Source organism: Pomacea canaliculata, linkage group LG2, assembly GCF_003073045.1.
Source record: "Pomacea canaliculata isolate SZHN2017 linkage group LG2, ASM307304v1, whole genome shotgun sequence".
NCBI lineage: Eukaryota > Metazoa > Mollusca > Gastropoda > Architaenioglossa > Ampullariidae > Pomacea > Pomacea canaliculata.
This window is the reverse complement of record NC_037591.1, coordinates 22,659,689-22,686,453: the sequence shown is the minus strand read 5'-3', so window position 1 is coordinate 22,686,453 and position 26,765 is coordinate 22,659,689. Positions and strand designations below refer to the sequence as shown.

General features: G+C 44.7%; 1 protein-coding gene across 2 annotated transcripts; it reads right to left on the bottom strand.

The window, feature by feature from the left end:
- Positions 1–1,326: 1,326 nt before the first annotated feature.
- LOC112557083 (beta-hexosaminidase-like) lies at positions 1,327–24,112 on the bottom strand. Of its 2 annotated transcripts, XM_025226710.1 has the most exons (24): positions 23,744–24,103; positions 16,761–17,110; positions 16,265–16,625; positions 15,527–15,972; positions 15,175–15,395; positions 14,404–14,548; positions 13,823–13,990; positions 13,475–13,563; positions 12,965–13,067; positions 12,468–12,708; positions 12,085–12,337; positions 11,623–11,763; positions 11,328–11,374; positions 6,938–7,286; positions 6,544–6,614; positions 6,044–6,325; positions 5,777–5,944; positions 5,169–5,434; positions 4,525–4,972; positions 3,975–4,237; positions 3,484–3,724; positions 3,028–3,268; positions 2,625–2,765; positions 1,327–2,321 (listed from the first exon to the last, which is right to left on the bottom strand). In XM_025226710.1, the coding sequence occupies exons 1-24, from the start codon at positions 23,799–23,801 to the stop codon at positions 2,162–2,164; spliced, it is 5,253 nt and encodes a 1,750-aa protein (XP_025082495.1). In that variant the 5' UTR covers positions 23,802–24,103; the 3' UTR covers positions 1,327–2,161. The 2 variants fall into 2 exon arrangements, with proteins under 2 accessions (XP_025082495.1, XP_025082497.1); XM_025226712.1 differs by lacking the exons at positions 1,327–2,321; positions 2,625–2,765; positions 3,028–3,268 and having other exon boundaries at positions 3,555–3,724; positions 3,975–4,262; positions 23,744–24,112.
- Positions 24,113–26,765: the final 2,653 nt, after the last annotated feature.

The following is a 26,765-nucleotide window of genomic DNA, read 5'->3' as shown; positions in this document are numbered from 1 at the left end:
CTTGTGTATGAGTTCATTGTGCAAACCCCTCTGTGTGTGTGTGTCACCGGGGGACAATCTTATCCTAAGAATGAAACTAAACATTAATCCACCGTCATTCAACGGACTTGCTGACGTCTCACATGATTGTTCTGGTCCGTTAGCTTCATACTATTAAACAAAATTGTTTGCTACCCCAAGATTCACATAACTACCGAACATTTCATTCGATTTTAGACAAATGAAACCAAAGAGAGGAGAAACAAAGAGGCAAAACCACCATCCGACCAGCCTCCAAGCATGCACCATTCAAGTATGAGAGTCTCCTTCTCATCAAGTGTATGTATAGAATACTCATTAAAGTCCTGGTTTCTTAACAAAAGAAAAACTTTCAGACACAGAGAGTAAGTGAGAAAGAGAGAGAGAGATACCTTAGAGAACATTTGCAGCTGTTTTGACTCAGTTTAATTACACGAGTCGAGCTTGAAATATATCGCGAGCACTACTGATTTTCTGGAATATTCATGGCAGCTCAAAAAATTAAGAAATCAGAGATTTCTGAAGAAAAATATATTCTGCACAAAAAATATATATGTGTATGTAATAGGGCGGGAGGAATAATACTGTCTGTAAAAACTTAATGACAAAAATTATGTAGTTGTTCCCATCAAGACGGAAAAATGTGATTGATTCTCTGCTAATGTTATAAAAGACAAATAAAAGTATGAAACAAATGTCTGCTATTAAACATTACAAACAAAGGTAATTATGATAGAAATATTGATTACAAAATAACCTACCACATCTTACTGCTCAGCTCTGTGTGTGTTTCATATATACGAGAGAATAAGCTTTTTTTTTTTTTTTTTTTTTTGACATCGAAAGAAGGAGGAAACGGGTGGGTGACGGACGGTTGGTGTGTGAGTACGTAGGTGTTGTTTAACATTTTTACGTTGATGCGCGCGTCTGAAGACCAATTTTTCTGTGATATGATGGTGTTGTCGAGGGTTTCTACCCGTACAGGTTTAGTCTAAAGTCCAGTAGTCATTCTTGTTACATTTTTGTGTTCATCCTGTGAAGTAATCTCCCACTTGACCGGGTAGGAGACGGTTTTTGGTCCTGACCCGACTTGTTGGAATGTCTTGTCCTGATCCGCTGAAAACATGTTGAGGTGAGTCTGTGAATGTTTTCAATGATGTGATTCAAATTATTGTTTGCTTCCTGTGATGTAAATTAAGCATATTTTAATAGGCAGTATCACAAATTTGTAATCTTGGATGAAAGATCAAATGATCCTCAACGTCAACCACACTCCCCTGCAAGCTCACGATCATCAACACCTCCACAACATTGTATTTTTGTGTTTAATATCATGGTGAGTTCTATAGGCATAACAAAAATATAACATCACGATAAACTATAAAGACCAACAACGACAGAAGACTAAAATCAACATGAGAACTTGCTATCACACATTATTATCGCCTTTCTCCTTCTCAGAGGCGACCTGGGGTAAACTTTCCTGGGCATCGTACCCTGGGGGTTGCCACACTCCACGAAGGAGTCAAAGCTTTGTGGCTGAAGGTTTCCCCGGCCTGGGACTGGGATAACTCGACCCCCCTCCTTGCTCACCCATCACGTGACTTCCTGCATTTTCATGGGAGGTAAAACGTGGCCAAAAGAGAGGGGTAGGCACTGGCGTACCCTAGATACAATGAACCACTCAGTTTCATACCACTACACCACATAGACTATGGATACTTCAACATGGATTTTCCTCTTCCATTCCCATTGGTTCTTTGAAGCACGTGACTTTGATGACCCTTCTATTAAATTTTGTAAATGCAGTTCGTAATTACATGAGCACAGAGAGATCGCTACTTAAATTATTTATACACAGTTTTAAAATTAAAGATGGAATCTCAAGTACACCTTAAGCCATAAGGGAACACTTATTTTGTTCTCTGAATAGGCTTGCCACAACGAAGGTTCTAGAAAACTGATATACAGGCACGTCCATGTCTAATACGAAGTCATTATTTTTCGAAAAAAATATAAACAATTATTTTACAAATTAATAAGAATGTTTTTTCTGAGTGCAAAATGACTTTTCAGATCCAAGAGACATTAAGTCTGTTTAAAGGAAGTTCTAGGAAGCTCTACACGTGACCAGGTGTTTCCATTAGCTCACGAGCATCTGACAGAGAAGTAGGATCGCACATAGCGAGAGACAGTTTATCCACGTGTACAGAGGCCGCTGACCCCCGGGTGACCCCGAGGTCACAACAGAGAAATGCACCTGCACTTCCACAGGTGCGCTGTAGCGACTGCCACTCGCTGACCTGAAAAAGACGAGCACAAGGCAATCATGTTTGTCAGGTAAATGTTGATTAAATCATGCACGACAAACATTTCTCAAAAATCATCAAAAAAAAAGAGGAATTATTACTAAAGATGTGATGACAAAATAATTAAACTTTTAATTGTAAAATGATTAAGTGCACTTGGTGTCTTCATCAGCAATCTCTTTCTCTATATTTTTTTTCTCACTCACTCTCTCAAACACACACACAGGGAGGAGTGAATGGCTTGTATCACCAGGACACTCACTGACCTAATCACAAGTACACGTGTCACTTGCCTACCTGGTTCTCAACCAGACTGTTTGTCCGTCCTTCAGGACGGTGCTGTCGCTGTTGAACACCACCCACTCACTACCATCAGTCTTGTACTCCACCTTCAGTCCTGGGAACTGTGTGTTCGTCTTTAACTCGCTGTTAACCGACCTAATGACAAAAAAAAGACAATTTTACTGCCAAACATTTAGGGGAGAGAAACGGAAAGTTCTTCAAGGTCTAGCAGGGAGCAAATGTTTTTCCAAGTGACTGGACTGAGCCTGGTACAGGCTGCTGTTGTTCTCAAGTCATAGCAGATAAATCATCTACGTTTTCGTCAGACACGACCGTTCACAGAAAAAAAGTCAAGTTTGTGACGTCACAAATCTCCAGGGAAACGCCTAACTAGCATACGACCCTCGCCAGTACTCACTTCGCTCCAGGCGGAGGAACTCTGTAAGCTATGCCAAGGCGGTCTAGGACCCCCAGGTGTGCGTGCCCCAGGGCATTGGCGAACTGGATCCAGTTGCCCTGTTTGAGGTGCCCCTGTCCTGCCTCCTCCCACTGGGCCCGGTGCCAGGCCCTCTCGGCCAGGGCCAGCAGTCGCGGGAAGATCATGTACTGCATCTGTGGTATCGTGCGCACCGTCTCGGACCACAGGTGGCCTTGCATACCTGGGAACACGTTTTGTGGATGTTGCCATCTTTACACAAACATGAACTAAGACATAAACAACATTTGTTTTCTTTTTTTGTCCCATCAATTGTAACAAAAGTCGACATTTTAGGGATGAGTCGCCATCACAACATCATTCAGACAATAGAAGAAATCCCCCAAAGGTCACAGACGCACCTGGCCAGGTTTGACTTCAAACACAAACAACTCTCACCGACAACATTTTCACGCTTGAGCAGACTGGGGCAGCCCACGTTGTTGTCGCCACACACGGTGGACAGGGTGAGCGGCTCGCCGAAGCGAGTGATGTCCACGTTGGCCCACAGGTTGTCTGGCTGGAAGTAGAAGGCCTTCTTCGTGTCCGTGTACCGGGTGGCCCAGTAGAAGCCCCGCTCCTCGGGTGAAGGTTCTTGAGGGTGGTCAAAGTACAGGTGAGTGGCCTGGCTCATGATCACCTGGTTACAGAGGACGACATTTCAGAAAAAAATTGTGTGAATTGGGAAATTTAAATATTTGAATGTCCGGTTTGCGACTTATTCTAAAGAGCGATTTGGTCGTCAGCGCGAACATGGCGGAGCGACACACGTCAGTCCTGTGTGACGCTCGTGCAAGAAATGTCGTGAGGCAGTGACATCACTGTCTCGAGATACTTTGTAATCTACGTCACTGGAGATACATTGTATCTACGTCACTGCCCGGGGGTACCTTGTAGCCGAGGTTGGCCAGCGTGTAGGCTCTGGCAGCACTGCCCCACTCCCACACGTTGTCCCAGGCGTTGACGAAGACCTGCTCGGTGGCCATGTCCTCCAGGGGAAAGGGCGTGGTACCGTTCATCAGTCCATCCTCCCAGGCTTGCACGTGCAGTCCTAAGCTCGCCGCGATTCTCGCCACTCGCGTGTTGAAGACGTGCTTCAGGTTGTCCCCCTTCTGGACCAACGGCTCGCAGGCGTCCGACTTCTGCCACGCACCTGGGGGCAGCGTGCATGTTGAGGTCTTAAGCAGTAGGCAGAGGGTTGTAGACAGAATGGAATATGTGGCAGGTGCCATGAAGAGAGTAATTAGTAATTGCAATTAGTAATTGCTGAGCATGCAAAAACTATAGCGAGAGCGATCTTCAATAACAAAATCACACTCTCTCGTCAAACTGAGCTTTCTGCGGACGGTTTACAACATTCGCCATTAAACAGATGACAACACGTGACAAGAGACAACAGTAATTAGATGACATCAGCAAAGAAACTTCGTTGTCCGATACCTGCAGCAACCTCGTCACCCCCGAAGTGATAAGTCCGCAGAGGGTTGACCCCGTTGTGCATGCGTTTGACCTCCTCCATGACGTGGGCGATGAAGGCGAAGGTGCTGTCGAGGCAGGGGTTGACGGCGTTGTCGTCGAACATCTGGATGGAGGAGTACAGCGACTGATCGCCGGCCTCGTCCAGCGAGAACTGGCTGGCGTTGACGTCACCGGCCTCCCAGCGCAGTCGACGTCGTAGCTGCATGGCCTTGATGGCGGCGTGCGCGTGACCCGGCATGTCGAACTCGGGGATGACCTCGATGTGACGCACTGCGGCGAAGGCAAGGATCTCCTTGTAGTCGTCCTCGGTGTAGAAGCCAGTGCCGGAGTTTGGAGTCGTTGGTCCTGAGCCCAGCACTGGTGTCAGGCAAATTTCTTCTGAAGGATCGTAACAGCGGGTACTTCCTACCTGCAGCGAATCCACATAAACTTGTGATTTGTGTAGGTCCACCCGTATTAAATATGTGCAAAGATTCACAAATATTTTGAACATATTATTTATGCTTCAAATTATGTTCTTTATTCACGCTGCAATTAATTTTTTAATCATAGTATGATAAATCTAACGAAATCTCCCCAACGAAGCAGTAGCAGAGTTCACTCACCTGTGTTAGCTCTTCAAGACCCGGAATCTGAAGTCGCCAGCCCTCGTCATCAGACAGGTGAAGATGCAGTTTGTTGAGTTTGTACAGACCCATCGCCTCCAACAGCTTCAGCACGCCGGCCTTGGAATGGAAGTTGCGCGCCACGTCCAGGTACATTCCTCGATAGGCAAACCTGGGTGCGTCTAGTGCTGACAGGCTGAACAGGGTGGCGCCGTCGTCGCTTTGCAGCATCATGTTTATGAGGCTCTGGACGCCGTACAGGACACCTGCAGTCAGCAGCACGTGCACAGACATTGAGCGGCAGGTAAAGGTGCTGCGCGAATCTGGTTACCTGGAGTTCAAAGGTCAACCGCTGCTAGCCAGCGTGAGGAACTATTCAAGGGGACAAAATTTTAACATCTCGGTTTGAATATTTTAAACACGAAGAGTACTGTTTACCATTTCAAAAAAAAAAAAATTAAAGGTGGTTGTAGCTTTGTCGTTGTGTGACTACCCTCTGAATTAATTTTACCATCAAACACTAAACCAGCGTTGAGAAGTTTCAGAGATCATTGACCAAACTAACACCGTTTTAAGGGTTTTTTTCTACGACAAAAGGAAGTAATCACCGCTTGAATTCTTGCCGACGATTTTAACGGTTTGTTCATCTGGGCTGACCGTCAGAGAGTAGGCTTCAGAGCCGGCCACATCCACTGGTCCCAGCTCCAGGCTGATGTACTGCTTCTTGGGCGGCGTCTGCACGGTCAGGACAGTCCTTCCGGTTCCGTTCAGGTAATCTGAGGAGGAAAAACACGATTTGAGTCGATCTGTGCATGCTAAGGTTCTCTCTCTCTCTCACACTCTCTCTCTCTCTCAACACTTGTGTTGACACTTGCCTTTCAAGTAAGTGGCGATGTCGGCTAGCTGGGACGATGCTGCGATCACCCACTCGGAATCCAGTGCTATTCGTTTGTCGCGGTCCATTTGGAACTGGAGAGGTGTCGGGAGGTAGGGCAAGGGCGAGGTTCCCAGGTCGTGGGTGTCCGCCTCCCGGTCGTAGCGCGCGCCAGGGGTCCAGGGGTCAAAGCGATCTGCAGCATCGCGTTTCCATTGGTTCACGCGCCTGAAGTCGGCGACGAAGTCCAGGGACTCGGATGCTGTGTTGTTGATCGTCACCCCTGCTCACAAACAACCACTGTCCAGGTGTCGAGTAATTGTCTTGCCCTTCTTTAAATAAAGCTGATTATAAATAGCAATCTACTTTGCTGACTCTCCTGTTTATAAATTATAAAACAACCAAAAATGAGAATAAATTCAGTATCGATGAATGGCGATTTTGTTGGCACTTCTTTCTTCAAGTTTCGATGTCGGAATTGTGCATGGACTGGTCACTCACCGTTGGCTCCATCAGCAGCTACGAAGTAGTTGGGAAACTGCTCGTACTTCGACACGCTCCAGTACTGGATTCTGTGGGCAGAGGAATGTAAAGCGGGTGGCAGTAACGGGTTGACCATTACATTGTAATCAAGGCTTCGTATATCATCATTTGTGTCATCTGAGTAAATTTGTCTAAGTCTTTTTTGTACATATGAATAAAAGGTTCATTAGGAAGGATGTAATCATCTTAAAGAAGAGAAACAAAAAATTAAAAAATTATCTTAGGTGTAGAACGACTGCAGACATGCAGAGACTAATAAAGGACTAGTAAAAATATGTGCAGACAGAAACAAAAAATACCCGTGCATAAATACGCACGCACACACACACACACATCTCGAGAAGATGCTCACTTAAAAACAATGTCCCTGGACTCGCCGCCTCCCAGGGGGACAAAGCCGGGGACAGGCGCCAGGCGGAACAGGTAGCCTTGCACGTGCGACACCGCCATCTTGTACTCTTGCAGCACAAAGTCCCGGCCCTGCAGCATCACCTGTGTGTCCTGAACCCACTGCACGCTGGGAAAGTACAAGGCCCAGTTGCTGGCGGGGATCGGGGTGGCGCCGGTGTTGTTGAGGGTGATCTTGGCCACGTAGAAGTCGGTGCCGTAGGTCTGGTAGTTGTCCACCACCTCGAAGTGGACGTTGAGAGACGAGCCGATGTACTCCAGCGTTTTCTGGGATGTGGCAGGCAGCCTTGGAACTGGAAGACATGCAAAAAATGTTCTTGACAATTGGATATGAGCACTCACGCAGACGAACACACATACAGACATATCTCACCACCACTCAACACAACAGCACCTGTCAACCTTGACGACAGCACCTGTCAACCTTGATGACTGTAACGGATAAGTATTTAGTAGAGGGGGTTAGGAGGGAAGATCGACAACCGTGGTAGATCTGATTTAGCGTAGTGGGCTGGAAGTTGTTTGCCCTTGAGCAAATGACGCAAACTGGGACGTCAAAATAAGGTGACGTAAAAGATTGAGAAAAATAACGTTAGAGAAAATAACGGAAAGCAGAGAGCAGACGGCGAAACAAAAGTTGGAGCTGGTGGATTTTTCTCGGGACTTTCTCGCAACTGCTGCGACAGCGGAAAAAGTATTACGGGAAGTAATACCGTGGGTAAACTACAGGTGGATGTACTTCACAGGTCGTGAGTCACTGTAGTCCGTGTTCGCACCGTGGGGGAGCTCTGTGGCTTGGGCATCCCAGTTTCTTGGCGGGGTCAAGAAACTAAACACTGGTATCAGCGAGAAAAGAACAGAAAACTTGGTGCAAGACTGGGCACCGACTTCCATCTGTCGCCTGGAAGGGGCAGCTCTTCACAGCCTGAGAGTAAGCGCCGGTGGAGGAAAGGTTTCCTCCCGGCCTTCAGCGAATCTAACATCATCCGGCCAAACATCTAGGAGACGGCCGCATGCGCAAGATCGAGACGTCTGCTTATAAACTGTGGGTACTGTGAAAAACCATTTATTTTCAATCATAAATAGACTTCGTGGAAAGAAGATCAGTGGGATTATTGGAATAGAGGACTTGGGAGGGTCTCAAAGACTTTAAAATAAGAGGTTGATGTTTCATCGGGAGCGAACATTGGGTTCTTCATCAGTGACAATAATTTAGGAGAGTCGATTTTATTGTTACCTTTAATATTACGTGGGATGAATGATAACATATTGGTAATACATCTTGTGTGGCGAATGAAGGAGTGAATCTATGAGTGTGGATTTTGCCTTTGTTTCATTTGACTTTGTATTTGATTTGAATAATTATTTGTGCCTCTAAGTGGGTACGCCCACCCTAAAGCGATCAGGATATTTTGGTTTGTGGAAAGAATGCGCATGTCTGCGGACGGTCCTGACATCTTGGTGACCCCGACGTGATCGCTTTAGGGTGAGGCGGTACTAGGCGAGTGGTTTACAAATATTGTACAAAGTTATTATTTGGTATCTGGTGGATTATTTTGACTACTCGTGTTTTGCCATCGTAGGGTACATTTCTTTAAATTGTTCTTGGAGACATGAAATTCCCGGATATAGATAGCTTCATAGCCCAGGGTGAGGAACTGGTTATACTAACAGTGCCCTGGAACAATACGTCGAACAGTGTCTTGAGAGGTTCGACGAGAACAAGAGAGAGAATGGGCAGCAAGAGAAAAGGAAAGAGAAGAAAGGAAAGAGAGAGAGAAAGGAGTTTGAGTTAGAAAGACTTAGGCTACAAGCAGAAAGATTATCAAGAGAAGCTGAAGCTGAAAGGGCAGCTAACGAAAGAGAAGCTGAGGCCGAACAAGATGACGGTCAGGAGTTCGCCGCTGTGAGCCAGGGTGCAGGTGAGGGCCCGCGATCACCTCGTAAGAATGGGCCGCGTGACGACAGCACACGGTGTCACGATTGTTCCCCAAGAGATCGGTATACACCAGAGAACAGGTCTCCAAATTTCAGTAGAAGATCAAATGTTACGCATGTAAGGGATTCGGACATATTGCCAGAGTGTGCGCTAACACACTAGGACTTCCCGGAGGCAATGCTACAATTGTGGACGTTTTGGTCACATTGCCCGGAACTGTCTCTACCAGAGAGCTCAATATTTAGGACCCAATAAATTCATACTGAGAAGGAAGAACCAGCTTATGTCACAAGAAGAAATGCAAGTAGCTCAGAGAGAATCAACTCTTCAGAGGTTCATGAAGAAACTGAACCACAAAATCAACGACCTCAGTGATGAAATCAAAGCCGTGCAACAAGTTTACAGAACTTTAAAGAAAATACAGAACATCGTGAACGCAGATTGCAGAGAGAAATCAGTGACCGGACAAAGAATTATTCGGCTTAAGGCTGAGACAGAGGTTTGGCGAAAAGAAAGAGATGAAATGTGTAAACAACAGTGGGTCACAGTTGGGACTTTGAAGAAAAAGTTCACGAACTTGAATTAGGTCATAAGAAACAGTCCGATGACCTACAGAAGCCTTAGCAGAAATCAAATTCTTCAAGGAACATAAAGAAAGCATGAAGAAAGAACGTGAGAATACTGTAACACAAGAGAAATCTCTGGAAATGGCAAATACTGAGACTAACAAAGTGTGGAACGACTGACAAAACTGATAAGAGAACTCAAACAAAATATACGATGACGAGAGAAAAACTAAAAAGGTGTATCTGGGCATGAGACACCAGAAGTCGAGTGAGATAGAGAAAAGACGGACATTAGCATTACAAGGATTCCAGTTTTTGTAGAAACTATCAAAGGAACAGCCTTTTAAACCACAAAAGGCTTATTTCAATGGATGCTAGCTCTTCAAGAGTTTTCAGTTTTCAGTTGAGACGATTAAGGGAACAGAGAATCTTCTCGCTGACAATCTATCCTGGTGGAGTGGGACCAATTTATCCCGTAGAAGTGAAAGAAGAAAAAATTCTTAAATTGATTTTTTTCATTCTTTTTTTTCAGGAGGGAGGAATGTAACGGATAAGTATTTAGTAGAGGGGTTAGGAGGGAAGATCGACAACCGTGGTAGATCTGATTTAGCGTAGTGGGCTGGAAGTTGTTTGCCCTTGAGCAAATGACGCAAACTGGACGTCAAAATAAGGTGACGTAAAAGATTGAGAAAAATAACGTTAGAGAAAATAACGGAAAGCAGAGAGCAGACGGCGAAACAAAAGTTGGAGCTGGTGGATTTTTTCTCGGGACTTTCTCGCAACTGCTGCGACAGCGGAAAAAGTATTACGGGAATAATACCGTGGGTAAACTACAGGTGGATGTACTTCACAGGTCGTGAGTCACTGTAGTCCGTGTTCGCACCGTGGGGGAGCTCTGTGGCTTGGGGCATCCCAGTTTCTTGGCGGGTCAAGAAACTAAACACTGGTATCAGCGAGAAAAGAACAGAAAACTTGGTGCAAGACTGGGGCACCGACTTCCATCTGTCGCCTGGAAGGGCAGCTCTTCACAGCCTGAGAGTAAGCGCCGGTGGAGGAAAGGTTTCCTCCCGGCCTTCAGCGAATCTAACATCATCCGGCCAAACATCTAGGAGACGGCCGCATGCGCAAGATCGAGACGTCTGCTTATAAACTGTGGGTACTGTGAAAAACCATTTATTTTCAATCATAAATAGACTTCGTGGAAAGAAGATCAGTGGATTAATTGGAAATACAGGACTTGGGAGGGTCTCAAAGACTTTAAAATAAGAGGTTGATTTATATCATCGGGAGCGAACATTGGGTTCTTTCATCAAGTGACAATAATTTAAGAGAGTCGATTTTATTGTACCGTTTAATATTACGTGGGATGAATGATAACATATTGTAATACATCTTGTGTTGGCGAATGAAGGAGTAATCTATGAGTGGTGGATTTTGCCTTTGTTTCATTTACTTTGATTTGATTTGAATAATTATTTGTGCCCTCTAAGTGGTACGCCACCCTAAACGATCAGGATATTTTGGTTTGTGGAAAGAATGCGCATGTCTGCGGACGGTCCGTGACAATGACAGCACCTGTCAACCTTGACGACAGCACCTGTCAACCTTGATGACAGCACCTGTCAACCTTGACGACAGCACCTGTCAACCTTGACGACAGCACCTGTCAACCTTGATGACAGCACCTGTCATCGTGACAGTGAGTAAAGCACAGACTCGTAACCTTCACTGGGGACGGAACCACCTTTCAGACATACAATAATATAACGGTAGGTAACACCAAGGGCCGTAAGCAGCTTGAAGACTTTTACAGGGGAAAGAACTCTTACCAGGGAAGAACTCCACCACTCGGCTATAACGCTGTCCATCGCTTGATCTGTGAATTAAAAATAATGAATTATTGAGATGAAACAACTTTTTAAAATTTCAGTTCAAAGTATTGGTGTGTTTTCTATGAACCAGAATATTTTCTTCTTTTTTTTTCTGTCTTTGGTCACTAAGCCAGAGAATATCATGGTGGTGTTCATTGGATTATGTTATTATTCAAGACACACGCGTGAGAGAACCATCACGGAATTGCCAAAATATTTCTTGGGAACTCTTTACTCTTTGTAGTTTCCTCACCTGGTTCTCAGCCGCAAACGTTCTTCGTCTTTAATTCTCTCTGTTCCATCTGCTTCCACCCAGATGTCGCTTCCGTCCTTTTGGTACTCGACAGCAAGACCTGGAAAGGTGGTCGCCACAAACAGGCGCTGTCTGTCCACCCTGAAACAAAATCGGGCAAGATAGTCAGCTACACTGCAAAGTATACCAAGTGAATTTGTTTAAATTTGTTAAATTTGTTGAAAATAAGACCCACGCTGTTCTGTAGCCAATGGCATCATTTGCCGCTAAAATTTAATCTGAGATGGGTGGACGATTATCCCCATACCTCCCCCTACCCATGACTTCTCACAACAAGCGATTAAATCAAATAATTGAGGGAAATAGTTCAGTCGATCTGACGATCGACTGAACTATTTCCCTCAATTATTTGATTTAATCGATTTAGGGGTGGGGTGTGACTTTAGCTGCTGGTTGTCGTACTTGGCGCCAAGTGGCGGCACGCGGTAACGTATTCCCATCTTGTCCAGGCGGGGCAACTCCCTGTGGCCAACAGCGCGAGCGAAGGAGTACCAGTCGGCCCTCCTGGCGGCGAGACGCAGTGTCACGTTAGTCTCAGTCTCCCAAGCAGCCTGGTGCCAGGACCGCTCGGCCAGCGCCAACACCCGGGGGAAGAGTTGACCCTCCGCCTGCTCAGAGGTGCGCACCGCCTCCGCCCACAGGTTGCCTTGCATACCTGGCGAGGACACAGGTAGGTGTCTTACAAAAGATATACAGCTTCACTATTTGCAGTTTTGTGCATTTTCATCATCATAAATATCATCACTGAATATTTTTGGTGCAGTAGACGGTTGAATGCTACTCACCGACAATGTTTTGCGGTTTGAGCAGACGAGGGCAGTTCTCGTCCTTATCGCCACAAACATCAGCTCTGGACAGAGGCAGACCAGCATTAGTCTCCTCGATGTTGTCGTAGTATGACATCGGCATGAAGCCGAACACCTTCTGGGTGTCGGTGAAGCGAGTGGCCCAGTAATACCCGCGTTCTTCGGGGTGAGGCTCAGACGGGTGGTCGAAGTACAAGTGAGTTGCGTGAGACATGATCACCTGTAGGAACATTTCTGTCATCTTCAGAATGAGTAGTAATCTTTTATATGGGTAGTAATCTGCACGCGCACACACACACAGACAGAACATGGTCAAGCAGTATGTTCCTCGCGGTGCAGTCCATCTGTTTCAAAAGTTGTTTTCATACATTGCGGTCACACTCACTGACAGACCATCTTGGCTAAACTCAACGACAATACGCAATCTTCAAAAGCACAGAAGTAACAGACTAGTGACTACTCCAGTGTCAGCTCACCAAGAAATTCTTGTTGGCGAGTGTGTAGGTCCGTGAGCTTGTCCCCCACTCCCATACGTTGTCCCAAACATTTGCGTACACCTCAGGGTTCTCAGCCATGGATCTGTTCAAGAATTAATCTCTCGCAAGATGGGTAGACACATGTCATAATTATATCTATAGTAGCTTTAAATGTATTTAGTAACTGTCAATTCCTAGAGTAATTATAAACACCTACATAATTACAATGCGATGAAAATATTTGAAAACATCTCGTCTTCAAGAAAGAACAATCAGAAAAATAATCTGAACATCAGAAGCACAGAATTCGAAGATTTCCTGTTCTCGTCGATTTGAAAATATTGAGATTGGCACAAGTGGTTGTAATAAAAATAATTGTGGTTTCTGGCATTCACATTACAGAAGTACAAATATTTGTCTGCTCTATCTGTGCGTGCGTGTGTGTGTGTGTGTTTGTGTGTGTGACGGGGGAGAATATTTTAGAGCAGATGAAAAAAGATAGTCGCCAACCTGTCAAATGGTTCGTTCCCTTGTAACATGAGGCCGTCCTCCCATCCGCCCACCGCCAGTCCCAGCCTGTGTGTGATGCTGGCCACGCGCTGCAGCCAATAAAATTGTCTCATGCTGGTCACATGGCAAACTGGTGTACACCACGTCATCGGACAAAACCCATTGTTGTTTTTAAATTATTGTTAGGCTATACTCTACTGTTACAACGAACACGATGGATTAATCACTTATATTTCATTCCGATTTTGTCTTCTCTGATAATAACAACAGAGGCTACATTCATCTTTACATCAAAACATTTTACAATTTACCTATGTCCGTATTTACCTATGACACGTGAACTCTGACCTTAAAGAAATACTGCTTCAGACTGTGGTTGGCCATGGAGTCGCTCATCTGAAGCTGCTGGCAGAGAGAAGAGTTGACCCAAGCTCCCCGCCCCACTTCGTCGCCCCCATAATGGAACTCCTTCAGGGGCTGGATCGGTTCATGCAGTTTCTGGATTTCCTCTACCACCTGTTTGCAAAGGACAATTGGCAGCCTGTGGTCTTTCACTCTAGTGCACTTGGTAGCAGATGGATGCACAAGAGAGTGCGCACCTGCGTGCGTGAGGATGGATGTTTATAACTATCACGGAGAAGAAAATAAATGGGTACCACATGGAGAAAAGAACAGAGTGCCGAGACGAGATTTGAACCACTGAACGTCTGAGTCACCAGGGTCGTCTTGTATAGGTAAGGAATCAAAGTGAGATTTGCGGGTGGTCGTGTACAGGTGTGTGTGAACTAATGTATGTAACTAATCTATACGTGAGTTCATGTGCACTTGCGTGTGTGTATAATGTTTACCTCACGAATGCACGAAGCACACTATAACCTCTGCCCTCCGCTGAGCCTCCTATAACTTCTGCCCTCCCTCTGACCTCCTACCTTGCTGATGAACTGATATGTGCTGTTCCTGCAGACGTTGATAGCATTGTCGTCGAAAGCCTGAGGTGAGGTGTAGACAGAAGGGTCTCCCTCTTCAATGAGCCGATAATAATCAGCGTTCGTTGCGTTCTCTGACAGAAGTCGTCTGCAACACCACAACAACATGAGAGTAGCAGTCTACCTGACGGTGCCAGGTCACCTGCAATGACAACATCATTGACCTAACCAGGGGTGGGGGGAGCTCTAGGGTTTGGCGGCCCTGTGCAGGTGCACAGTTTGTATGTGCCTCAAGTCACCCATGCCTATAAAGTGAGACGATGTGTTGGTGTGACTGTAACACTTGCATGGCACGACCCGCGAAGTGACAGGTGTGCTGTTCAAATCCTGGATGTCAACTTGAGGTCTGGGACTGTCTGGGGGTCGTAAAGTACCTCCAAAGTCGCGGGGACATTGTGACTATACTCGCTTCACTCAATGACACCACACAACATGGTCGCAATGACACAACAAACACGGTCCTTACAAAACGAAAGTTGGAAGTGATTGATAGATATGAGAACTCTGGATCGGGAAAAAAACTTGATATGAGTGAGTTATACTGTTTCAAATAAGCAAACGATGTGCGAAAGTTAGTCAAATTTGACTTTTAGTATTTACAAGGACACTGTAAAAAAAAATTTTTCTTCTTTTTCGTCATGAATGGTCGTCAGAGTGGATTCAGTGACTTGAGCTACAAAACCTGATCCAACAGAACAATTACATGGTGTATACCTGTAGCGTGCCTCCATTGCTTTGATGGCCGCACGTGCATGTCCTGGCATCTCAATTTCCGGTATGACCTCGATGTGCAGCCGATTTGCTGTCGCCAGGAGGCGCTGGTACTCTTTACGAGACAGGTACCCGGACCCGGAGTTGTTTGAATAGGGGCCGGAGCCCAGCTGCGGCAGAAGGCACGTGACTTCCTGCAGGTCGTAACAGCGCTGCGCACCCACCTGCAACACATTCTTTTTCTATGAACTGCCTTCCGCTTGTTGTCATTTGGAACAAGCACAGAATCCTTAATAAATGTTTGGTACAGACATAGCAGCAAGGGATGTGTGGGCGCATGCGTGACAACACTCACACTCGTCAGTTCCGGCAGGCCGTCGATCTGGATACGCCAGCCCTCGTCGTCGGCAAGGTGCAGGTGCAGTTTGTTCAGCTTGTACACAACCATCGCCTCCATCACCCGCTCGATCTCCTCTGCCGTACGGAAGTTGCGTGACAGGTCTAAAAATAGACCCCGGAACCGGAAGCGCGGTGCGTCTCGCACGAGTACTGCAGGCACCGTCCTCGTGTCGCGCAGCAGGGCCAGCAACGTCTGTATCCCGTAGAACACGCCGCTGGCCCCCTTGCCTGTGATGTCTATGGAGCTGTTGGCGCTGTTCACGCGCAGAACGTAGCTGTCGTCGCTGTCCGAGATGATGGTAGAAGAATTTCCGTCAAAGGCGACAGTTCCTGTACTGAGTTTGATCACGTGGGTGACAGGCTCTGATGAGGTGTTCACGATGGAGAGATCGGACAGTTTTCCTGCAACAATGCACAAGTTATAAGCTGTTATTTCATTGTGCGTTTCCTCGCACATCTTTTGACCGTGTTGTGATGTCTACTGTGGGTGACCCGGATGTCGCTCTTTCTTTCTTACTTCCTTAGTCTAGAGTCGCTGTGACAAACTGAATGACTAGACAGGTGTGTGATGCTGTTAAATAACGTTCAAGAAGTCAGGAAGGGTTTTTAAAATTCAAATCCAGATCCGTCTTTTGTCCCAAACAAAGTCATTGAACCATAATCCTCTCACACTATCCCTTCACTACCCCAGTACCTTGTAGATAAGCCACCTCGTTGGCCAGTTGTCCGTTGAGGGAAGCGTCATAAATGCGCCACGACTGCGTCAGCTGCACAGCGCCACCCAGGAGCGACAACTGGTGAGGCCTGGGCACCACCCGCACCTCGGAGGCATCCCCGGGGAAGGGGACGAAGTTGCGGTCGTAACGTTCCTGTGCCGTGCGTGCCGCGTATGCATCAAAGTCGTATCGCTTCTGCTGGCTGAGGTCGGCGAAGGGGGCCACGAAGTCGAGGTCGTCGCCCTGCGTGCTGCGCAGTATCCGGGGCTCTGTGCCCGCGGGACCCGTCAAGAACCAGTTGGGGAAAAGATCAGTCCGGGCCACACTCCAGAACTTCATCTGAAACACGGAAACGAAGATGAGATTTGTTTATTTGGTCTTACATCTGCAATCATCCTAAAGTACAACTGTGACGTAGTTTAAATAAACATCTCTATCGGCGCTCATTTTCATTGACGGTTATTATCTGCTCACCCTCAGCCGCAGTACTCGTTTGCCACCAGCAAGTAGAGGTCGGAAATCAGGAGTCGGGGTAATTTTATACAGCATTCCTTGGACGAAAGTCAGTTGCAGCCCTTGTCCTGGCAGCTTGTATGACATCCCGGTTCTTTGCAGGTGCTCCGGTTCCATGGTGTAGACGGAGTACAGGTACAAGGACCAGTTGCCGTAACTCAGCGCCAGTGACCCGCGGTTCGTGAGGGTCAGACTGGCCTGGAACCTCTCCACCTCCCTGGTGTTGGTCACCACTGCCCACCGCACGTCCAGGTCCTCCGCCCAGCGGTCGAGTTCATCCTGGGTCACGGATATCTGACCTTTCACCTTGCCTGAGGAGGAACGAAACATGTGTTCAGTGAAGGAAACGCAAACATCTGAAAAAATGCGTAAACGCTACGTGCGACACCTGGCGAGAATTCAGGCTTTAAACAGAAAAGTTTGTCGTGTGGGTGGGACGGGACTCAAGACTTGCTGGCAATGGCTGGGCCCACACGCACGGCGCGGCTCGAGGTGTGATTAGCGCCAGGCAGTCTGCTTAAGATGGGTTTATCTTTACAACCATTTTAACAAAATACTTTGCATCAGTCCTCTACCAATTTCATTATGTTTCTGTGGCCTATCCATTACTGACACTTATTACAAAGCTTTTTCTATTATATTCTGTGTATCGCCTCAATTCCATTAAATTTAATCAATTAACGAATAATAAATTTTGAAAGTGAAGTTATTTATTCATTTCCTTGGAAAAGTACTTTATTATTGTGTAGTTTTCTCATCACATAAATGTCTCTTTGCTTGTTTATCATTTAGTATATTTTACGTACCTCATGAGTCTGAAGAACATCATGTATATGTCATAATGCTATTAATGATATATTTCTTTGACATCGTTTATTGCTCATAGGTAAAAATTATCTGGCTAAAAGGCACCAAATAAAAGAAATGAGAAAAATTCTCAGTGTTATGCACCCAGCAAGTACCCAGCGATGTACTGGGTCTGTTTATAATGTGTTTGCGATACTGCTTACAGTGTGTTGTTCCTACAAGGAACTGTGTTTACAGAATTGTGTGTGACAATCTCCACGTGACCACCATCTTTACAAAGAGGCGGATACAAAACAAATTTCACAGTCTTTTTTTCTGCTATGACTTCTCCGACCGTTTTTCTTACTAGTATTGATAATTAGTATCTCCTGGTGTTAACATTGTTTCCACAAAATTCGTCTGCAACACCTAGAGCTCGATCTTCACTCCGTGTCCTAACTTGACCTTGCATGTTGCACGTGAGACTCGTTATTACCAACTGAAGTGTAATAATTCAAGAGACTGGAGCCCTGATTATTTCCTCGAACTCGACAGCTTTTTTGCAAAATAAACTACACGCAGACAAAGAAGCCTAAGCGTGAAAAATCCAAGTTTGTTATCTCGATGACCGCGTGATAAGACGAACTGTTTGCACCTGACGACTTGCAAAAAATGAAGACCTACATGAACGGTTGCTGTTTGTCGCCGTGTCATAACCTCGCCACTCGTTGATCTGCTTGCAATATGCAATATACAATATGTAATGTGCCTCGTGAAACCTGTGACAGTCGTCTGGTCTCCGCACGTGCAACCGATATACTTTGCGACTGTCATGTTGAAGAGGACACGTGATTTGAGCGTTTGTTTGGTTTTTTTTTCTTGCCTTCTTTCCCTTCATGCTATCATCCCGTGTAGTTTCAGCCTGTGGATTTACAACTAACCTTGCCTCCATTTAGCACTAAGCTCGTGTCATTTCGCTTTTCAAATCACTGACGACCTCCTGTTCTTGAGTTCCCACCCTAGAAAAAAAGTAGCAGCTCCTGATGTCACGAATGTACCTAGATACACTCAAGGGGATAGTTTAGACCGGACTTAATTTATGTCTGCGTAGTTGTTCCTGACCTTGGGTATTTTTATTTTTTTTTTAACTTTGCACTCTAGCAGACCTTTCACTGCAGCTAGCACGATTAGAACAAATAGTTGTTTGTTAACGGGAACTATCCGCCGAGTCGTAATCATGTCACGTGGTGGCCACCCTGTTCGGACGATTATCACGGGTCCGCGCGCGGCTCGCCAGGTAACAACTGTAGTGGCGACACTTTACAGGAAAGCACGATGGATGCAAGACCACGATGACACTGCCCGAGGTGATTTGTCTTCTCTTTCACACCTGTCCTACTACATGCGTGAAAACCGGATGTGCTTAACCGGATGGACCTCTTAACTTCTCCGTCGTTGTCGCAATCATTTGACTGTAAACATCGCGCATCCTGGACGAGGAATCCCCCCACCCCCTCTCTTTCCTTCGAGTGTTTCGAGGAATTTTATTTTCATTATGCATACACACATGTCCCTGGGATGGAATATAACAAAATGTAACAGAGTTGTATTCAGCTCATCACGAAAAGGATCTGGCGACGCCCGTGAAAGCAGAATACACCCTTCTGTAAAGATCTGGAGAGGCAACAGAGGCAATGAAAAGGTGTTGGTACGAACTAGCACCAGCCTTGATCACATTCTGTTCTTTTTATTCTTTCTTCTTGTTTAGGGTGGGAGTAAGTTGGCGATGGCAGATGGCTCAGGTCACTTGTTTACTGTTTGTTTATTAGTAAATGTCATCTGAGAAATATCTTTCAGTATGTCTGCTGTAATGGATGATGATGGTGATGATTGATGATGATGATGGTGATGATGATGGTCGTGAACGCATGATGTGAACCATTCAAGGGACGAATGACTGAACGACTGAGTTCCAGAGGCCGTGCTAGTCAGACCAAGTGTTTCAGTGATTATGAAAAGAGTGTCCAGTACGCATTCTAAAGATGGCAGTCTGCTGGTGGCGCTCCAGACTGAGCATCTCGTCTGATGGCGGCTTGTGTTTCTGTACACATTTCAAAAAGTAGAGCTTGACAAGATCTTCACTACCTTGGTGACAAATGCTTTAAGCTGCGCAACCGGAAAACGTCCTTGAGCGACAAAGAAGAAAGAACATAAAACCCAGATAGAGATGAGAGTGAAGAAAGAGAAAAACGAGCGAGAATCCGAGTACCACAGGAAGGGAAGGAAGGTCGTCGAAAGTCTCATTTCAATTCACCTCGCAAACTCCGAGCTTCAGCGTGAGTTTAGTCAAGCCGTTTACCCTCTAGCCGGCCTCGTTTTCTACATGTCTTCTCAGTTGCTGCAAACAATTCGAGTGGTCAGGAGGTTTTGTCCTCCGAACGGCCTGGCTCTTGCAACAAATTATTATTCACAGGCTAGTCTAGTTTCTGCTGGCTGAAACTTAATGAAGGAAAAGGTGCAGCTTCAGAAATGTTTAACTCGTCCACATCGCAATTCTCACCTGGATAAAAGGCAACCGAATCTATGAGGTGAAGGTGGAAGAGAAATGATTATGCTGTGACCACAAATAAAGACAAATGTTAATCATGGTTACCTAGGTCACAGATTTCCAGTTCGTAAGATATAGTTCTTGTGAAGAAATGCGTCCAGACATGCTCGGCTTCTTAGGGCGAGGAGTAAGAGCTGTTGCTAATAAATGTCACTCAAGGTAGGGAACCTCAGAGGTATGTTTCGACCTTTGCTCCGAAAAAAATCCTCACTTTACCTTATGTGTATAGTTAAGTACCGCATAGCTAGACCACTGGTCCAGAGATAGGATCGGACGGTAGGATAGGACGAATCTGTGGTTACTTAGCCTAGCTGACCTCGTTCGAGAAGAATCTATAGTTCATCCGGCTCGATAAATTCTTTGCTCTGTTAATTTCAAAGCCAAGTCATACCGCAATTACGGGAGGTGCCACTTGACAAGATAATTTTTTGTTTCTTGCTTTATAACTATTATGCGTCCACAGGAAAAATTGAATTATGTACCATTTCACGTTATTTGTGTATATTATAATAACCTGCAACACCAACACTGTACTCTGACATTCATTTTTTCAATCTGTGCATCATGGCAGCTGTTGGGTGAGCTTTTTCATCCCATGGAGCTCTTCTTCTGACTTATGACTTGATCTTAAACTAGACTACCGAGTTTTAACTAGTTTTTGGACAGCCCCCCTTCAGGTGGGTCCAATGGTTTCGATGTCCTTTGCCTCACTTTCTACTGTTCTTTTCCAAGTCTGCTAACTAGACTACCAAGAAAAGGCATTAAATACTTTTCAGCCTCACTTCTGCAATCCTTAATAGCGGTGTGCCGCCACCTGAAATGAAGAGAAGATAAATAATCCACCGTGAGTAGCATGATTTAAAAGGATGGTGTGACGGAGAAGATATACTTCCTGTGAAGGAATGCGTCCAAACAGGCTAGGCCTCTTAGGGCGTTACATAACAACTGTTGTTGCTAAACTTCACTGACTGTTTGAAACCGTCTGTTGACAAGACTTGACATCGCCTGCTTCGCTACACGGGATCGAAGGAGTGACCATAGGTGACTGTACTCGTCCATTGCCCTTGCACTCCACAAGACGAACACTCCTCATTCTCATATTTTATATCCTTGAATGGTACCTATCCCCATTTCTACATTTTATATCTTTAAATGAGACTCTTTTGTAAGCCGTATGCAGATCGTCGCCAAGTGAGGAAATGAACAGGATTTTAGTAGATCTACATTGTTTTCTCTCGTTGGAATCAACTGAAAGGAAAATTTGGTAACGCACTTTGTTTACTTTTTATGTTTGCTTGGATTTGTGCGAAGTAGGTCCTGTACAGGAAGTCTTAGCATGTAATCTAAGTTTATATCTGATGTTTGTATGTATATATTTTTAATTATTAAAATATACATATTGCATATGGGAAAGGAAGAATTATAACAAACGCGTATCTTGAGGCAAAAAGTATATAAGGCAATATTTTCACAAAGGCAAACGGGCCATTGGTAAATTTATTTATGGACCATTCCATTTGAAGGTACCATTCCAAGCAGGCCCGTTCTTAGCCCCCGCGGGGCCCGAGGCAAAGGGCATGTGCGGGGCCCTCACGCCACGATCACACGGTTTTAGTTGGGATCTAAAGTCCCTTTTTTCCTCAGGGATATCTTGTCTTTTATCATTGACAGCACGCTGCATACACATTACAACATAAGCCTACGATTAATTTATTTGTAACACTTTCATATGCCTAGTTACCATATCAATCAAAAGCGCGGGGCCCTAGGCAGATGCCTCGTCCGCCTGCCCCTAAGCACGGCCCTGATTCCAAGCACCATGCCACCATGGTTGTACAGCAAGCAGAATGTCACATATCAGGACAGTTCTAGAACAAGCAGAATGCCAAAACTTTTCTAGCAGTATATCAAATGTAACAAGGGTTCTGTGACGAACAGGAACAAATACTGATTCTGTGGCATGCAACATGTCAAATTACGTATCAGTAAGCAATAAACAACAACGATCTTATCGAGTAACAAGACACAATGATCGTTTCAAAAACCTTTTACAGCAAGGAGCTGTCACTACTGAACAACGTTTTTCAGAAAGCTCGTGTGGCTTACTTCACCTTCAAGGTAAACAAGAGCTGAATGAATTACAATCGGGAGTGAAATGTACTCTGGAGTAATAGGGTTTGTGAGTGGTTTTTTTTTGTTTTTTTTTTTCCTGTTTTGTTTCTCTGAGCTGAATCTGTTGTCGACGAAAAAATTTACAATGGTCTTGGCATTCTTTTCAAGAAAGAATTTTATTGTCGGTTTATTGTTGGTTCAAGAAGGTCTTTAGGAGGAATACAAATGGGGCGGAGCACTCACTTTCTGAAAAATTTTCGCAACCATCGCTTGCTCTGCTCCTGACAAAGAAAGTCATAAATGTTGTTGTTATTGTTTGTTTAGCAGAAAAGTACTTCCACCTTGCGGCGGTTTCACACTATGGAAGGAGGGTGGGGAGGAAACCGGAGTACCCAGCCCTGCGAACGAAGGCCATAAATCTCTCTCTATGTATATATACTCGTCAAACTCGTGAGGTCACATATATTCACACATCCACCTCACTACCATACGGTCTCAGCTCTCCCATTGGTTGTAGCCTCTACAACGTAAGCACTTACGGACTGTCGTGTCTGTGTTGTTGACCTCTTTCTGCTGTTCAGGATGATGTTTATACGAGGACAGAGGTGTGGAGGGAGGGGGTTATATAGCGTTGTTATTTGCCTTCTTGTCCTGACAGCTCTGAGCAGATATTGATGGCCTGTCTCGCCACTTTCGTATTGTTATCAAATATCAATGTGCGAGACCAAGATCTTGTAAAGATATGGATGAGCTTTCTCACTATCTCCTCCTCTTCCTTAACTAGCGTGATTCTGTGTGTCAAACTCGTTTTGGTTGTTACAGACTGTCAGCTCCCCATCATTACATCGCCCTTTATCTTGTCCCCTAATTGAATACATGTTCTACTTGTATTCATTCCCTCTAGAGCACTTTTAACATCCTTAATCAGAGTACATGCTAACCTATGTTTGGTATTTAAAAATAATTTAAACAGGATATCAGACACAAAGTGGGTTTCTAAACGGGCAATACTCAAATAAAACCCTGTAAATAAATCATACAAGTGATCGCTCTGAATATTCTGGTTTAGTAAGACATTTTATTTGTCATATATTATTATTATATAACGCACTCTTCTAACCGGATCTGTTTACCATCATATATTTTATTTAAAACTTGGAATTTATTCACACATATACGCACATGCACTGGCTTATTAATATGCATTCTATTTCTATGGCTTATATATATATAGATGCGTGTGCTCTAGAAGAATTTACATATAATTAGTAATAATATTATTTTGTCAGCATCGTATTTTGTGGTATTCAGTGGTATTCGGTTAAACATTGAGGAAGATACGACGTTACGCTAATTTCTTTGAAAACATTGGTTACAAGAAGAGAAAAACCACCTTAGAAAAAAGCTATGATAAAAGAGTTATTTTTGCAGTACGCACCCAGCAAGGAGGTCACAACAACGACTATGGCCACCAGAGACATCCCTGTCAGCGTCATGGCCACAGTGAGGTCCTTGTCGTCTGCTGTCTGAAGGACAGTCCTCCTTTTGATGAAGAAGGAAAAGAGAAAACAATGAGAGTGGGAGAGCCCCCTGATGCTATGATGAAGTGCACATGTAGACACACTCGCCCTCGCATACGGAAGAGTCGTGCAGGCCCAGCAAAGTGTCCTAATATAACAGGCGGTATCAAGTGACAAGTTGTGAGTTCAGCTTGTTTGCGTCGACAGGTCTCTATATTCGTGACACTCTGTCTTCGCAGTGTTTCTTTAGGCCACGAGTTCAGTGTCAGGTGTACAAGAGGGTGGAATTCTTCTTTTTTTGCGTGACTTTCGTTTCTTTATATATTTTTAGGAGAGGTAGCTTGCTTGACGTTTTGCTTGGGTTATTGTTGCTGTTGTGTTGTTGTTCATGATAATGCCTATTAGGGAGGGAAGGGGGGAAAAGGTAAATCTAGTTTTTTCTTTCTCCAGGATTTTCTCTGCAGGCTGGTATGTTCGACTGATATGTTTTTCTGCATTTATAGTAAAGCTAGTTCTGTCCACCAGACCACTGACCAATACGCCTGAACGATACTGACCTCTGCATCTCCGAAAACTTGACCATGCAAGCAGACGTGACTCTTCTGGAATGGCGTCAGATGTGACTGAACATTGAATAAATAAAGTTTTAATAAAGGGAGGATTTTTGTTGATGATATTGTTGTGAGATTTGTATGCAGTACCTCCGATAATCGTCCTGCTTGAAAAGAGTCTTGGACAAACTATTGTCGTCTTCCAACAAATAAAACCCACTTCCTTCACTAACCCTCCCTCTTTTCTTTCTTTCTTTTTTTTTTTTTTTTTTTTTTTTTTTTGGGGGTTTGGGGGAACAACAGCTCAGCAGAAACATCGACCTTCGAAAGACAGGGCGAATCGTGTAGCATGCTTGTCCCATTTTTTTTAAAACTCTTACTGACACATCACATTAACGTTCTTACAACGCAGCAGGTCGAATTATCACCCACCCACACCTCTCACCACCCTACTCAAATGCACCTACACATCCTGTATTGTCCACAGACAAACAGAACTGTTGTATTTTAAAAGAGAACAGAACAATGTAAAACAGAATTTTCACACGAAAAATTTACTTTTTTGGAAATAACGAATTTCTTGTCTTCATTTCACAATCACGTGCTGCTTGTTGATCCCACAACTTTATCGTACCCTCCTCCCGACCAGTGAACCGTGACAAGAAAGAAGATTAATAGCCATAAAGACCTGACATATCTATACAACTGCTGGTTCCAGTTAATGTGTCAGAAAATTAGCCATCGTTCATCTTACTCGAACATCTGATCAGAACCCCGCCCGCGGTGTCCACTGTCTTCACGGTGCATAGCTGCAGTACTGCATGCTGCGATAAGCGGCCGACGATTTCGCGCTGCCTGGCGTTGGGCACAGCGTCCGTTTCTAAAAAACATTAATTAATCCGGAGGCTGCTTTTTCATAGCACAGATTTCTCCGGTGACGACAAGGATGCCTCTGTTGCCAACCTCTGGAGAGTCAAACCCCGATCATTACCTTTGTTTTATTTTCATGTTATCTAGGTCGCCGCTCCTTCGTGCTCTCTCTCTCTCTCACACATACACAGAGTACGTGTGTGTAATTGTGTGTGTGAGGTTTTTTAATTAGTGTTTGTGTGAATAGTTCTGCGCTGAGTCATAGGCAAAAACTAAAAGCAGCTAGATATTTATCTATATGAGATTATTTGTGGGTGTGTAAGAGGAATTATTACTGCCGAGAGAAGTTAGCGTCAATCACTCGATCAGTAGCTGGAGGTGCACTTAACAACACAACAGGTTTTTAAGAACATCTCATGGTCTACCAGTCGAAGTAAATACTTTTTCTTATGTCCGAAATTATTTATGCCTGCGAGATATAAGCATGCGAGAAGCACAATGTTTTTCTGTTTTGGAGGGGGAGAGGGCAGAGGTTTGTCACTTTATCCGACTAAACAGCACAAAGATTAGCTGCCCTATAAACCTTATCAGCCCCAGAAAAAAGATAACCTTTATATGGGGCTGGTTCAAGCTGACATACATTACACCTAAACAACATTTCAAGATCCTTTAGCCACCACACAACCCAAGCTATTTATACATATGGATGTCCGGGTGCATGTAACTTGGAAATTTAGTGGATACTAAGAATAAATAAACCTGTCCAGGTGTTTCAATTTTCTTTTAGCCGTCATTAGCTGTGGATTTGACCGGCCTGAAAGCCTCCGGAAATGACGTAATGCCATGGAGGTCTGTGTGTTACGGTTAATCTTTTTTGTGGAGGTTGATTTGCTTTGCTGTGGCTTTGTTTTGTTTATTTTCCAAATTCGGAAAGGAAGCAGGAAAGACTGAGCAAAGCTTCACAGAGACTTTCTCAAATAGGTGACCTTGAACTCTGTCCAAAATCAACACGAGTGACTCTGCCGTTGACCCGATTGTCGTGCAAGGTCGTGATCTATGTATTTCTTCTTACGCTCACTGACAGAAGCCCGCAGCCCTTCCAGGTGCAAGACGCTTGCCTGATGTCCTGCGGGACAGATCGGCCCTCGAGATTCACTTCACCTCCACTCCTCCATCCCTCCCTTCCCTACTTTTTTTTCACTAAAATCATGCTATGCATATAGCAAAGAGAAATGTCTTCATAGGTATTAGAAGAGAATTTTATGTGAGAGCAAGACATTTAATTTGAAGGCAAGGTTTGCATAACACATCAGATTTATACCTCCTACAATTTACAGTTTTGTTTGAAAAACACTTAAGATCTTTACATACATCTACAGCTAGCCTTGTGAGCTTATGTGGACTGAGCCAAGAGTGTTTAAAAGATTATAGATATATATCTTCGTACAGCATTGGAGAAAGAAGAAAGAACGTATAACACGATCGAGGAAAAGAGAGTGTCGAGATTTTGTTGCATTCG

Excerpts from the sequence above, each read along its gene's own strand:
- LOC112557083 (XM_025226710.1), bottom strand. The coding sequence starts at position 23,801 with ATGACGCTGACAGGGATGTCTCTGGTGGCCATAGTCGTTGTTGTGACC. Across the intron at positions 6,615-6,937 it reads TCCAGGGACATTGTTTTTAA|AATCCAGTACTGGAGCGTGT; the intron begins GTGAGCATCTTC and ends CTCTGCCCACAG. Across the intron at positions 2,766-3,027 it reads GTTCCTCCGCCTGGAGCGAA|GTCGGTTAACAGCGAGTTAA; the intron begins GTGAGTACTGGC and ends TTTTGTCATTAG.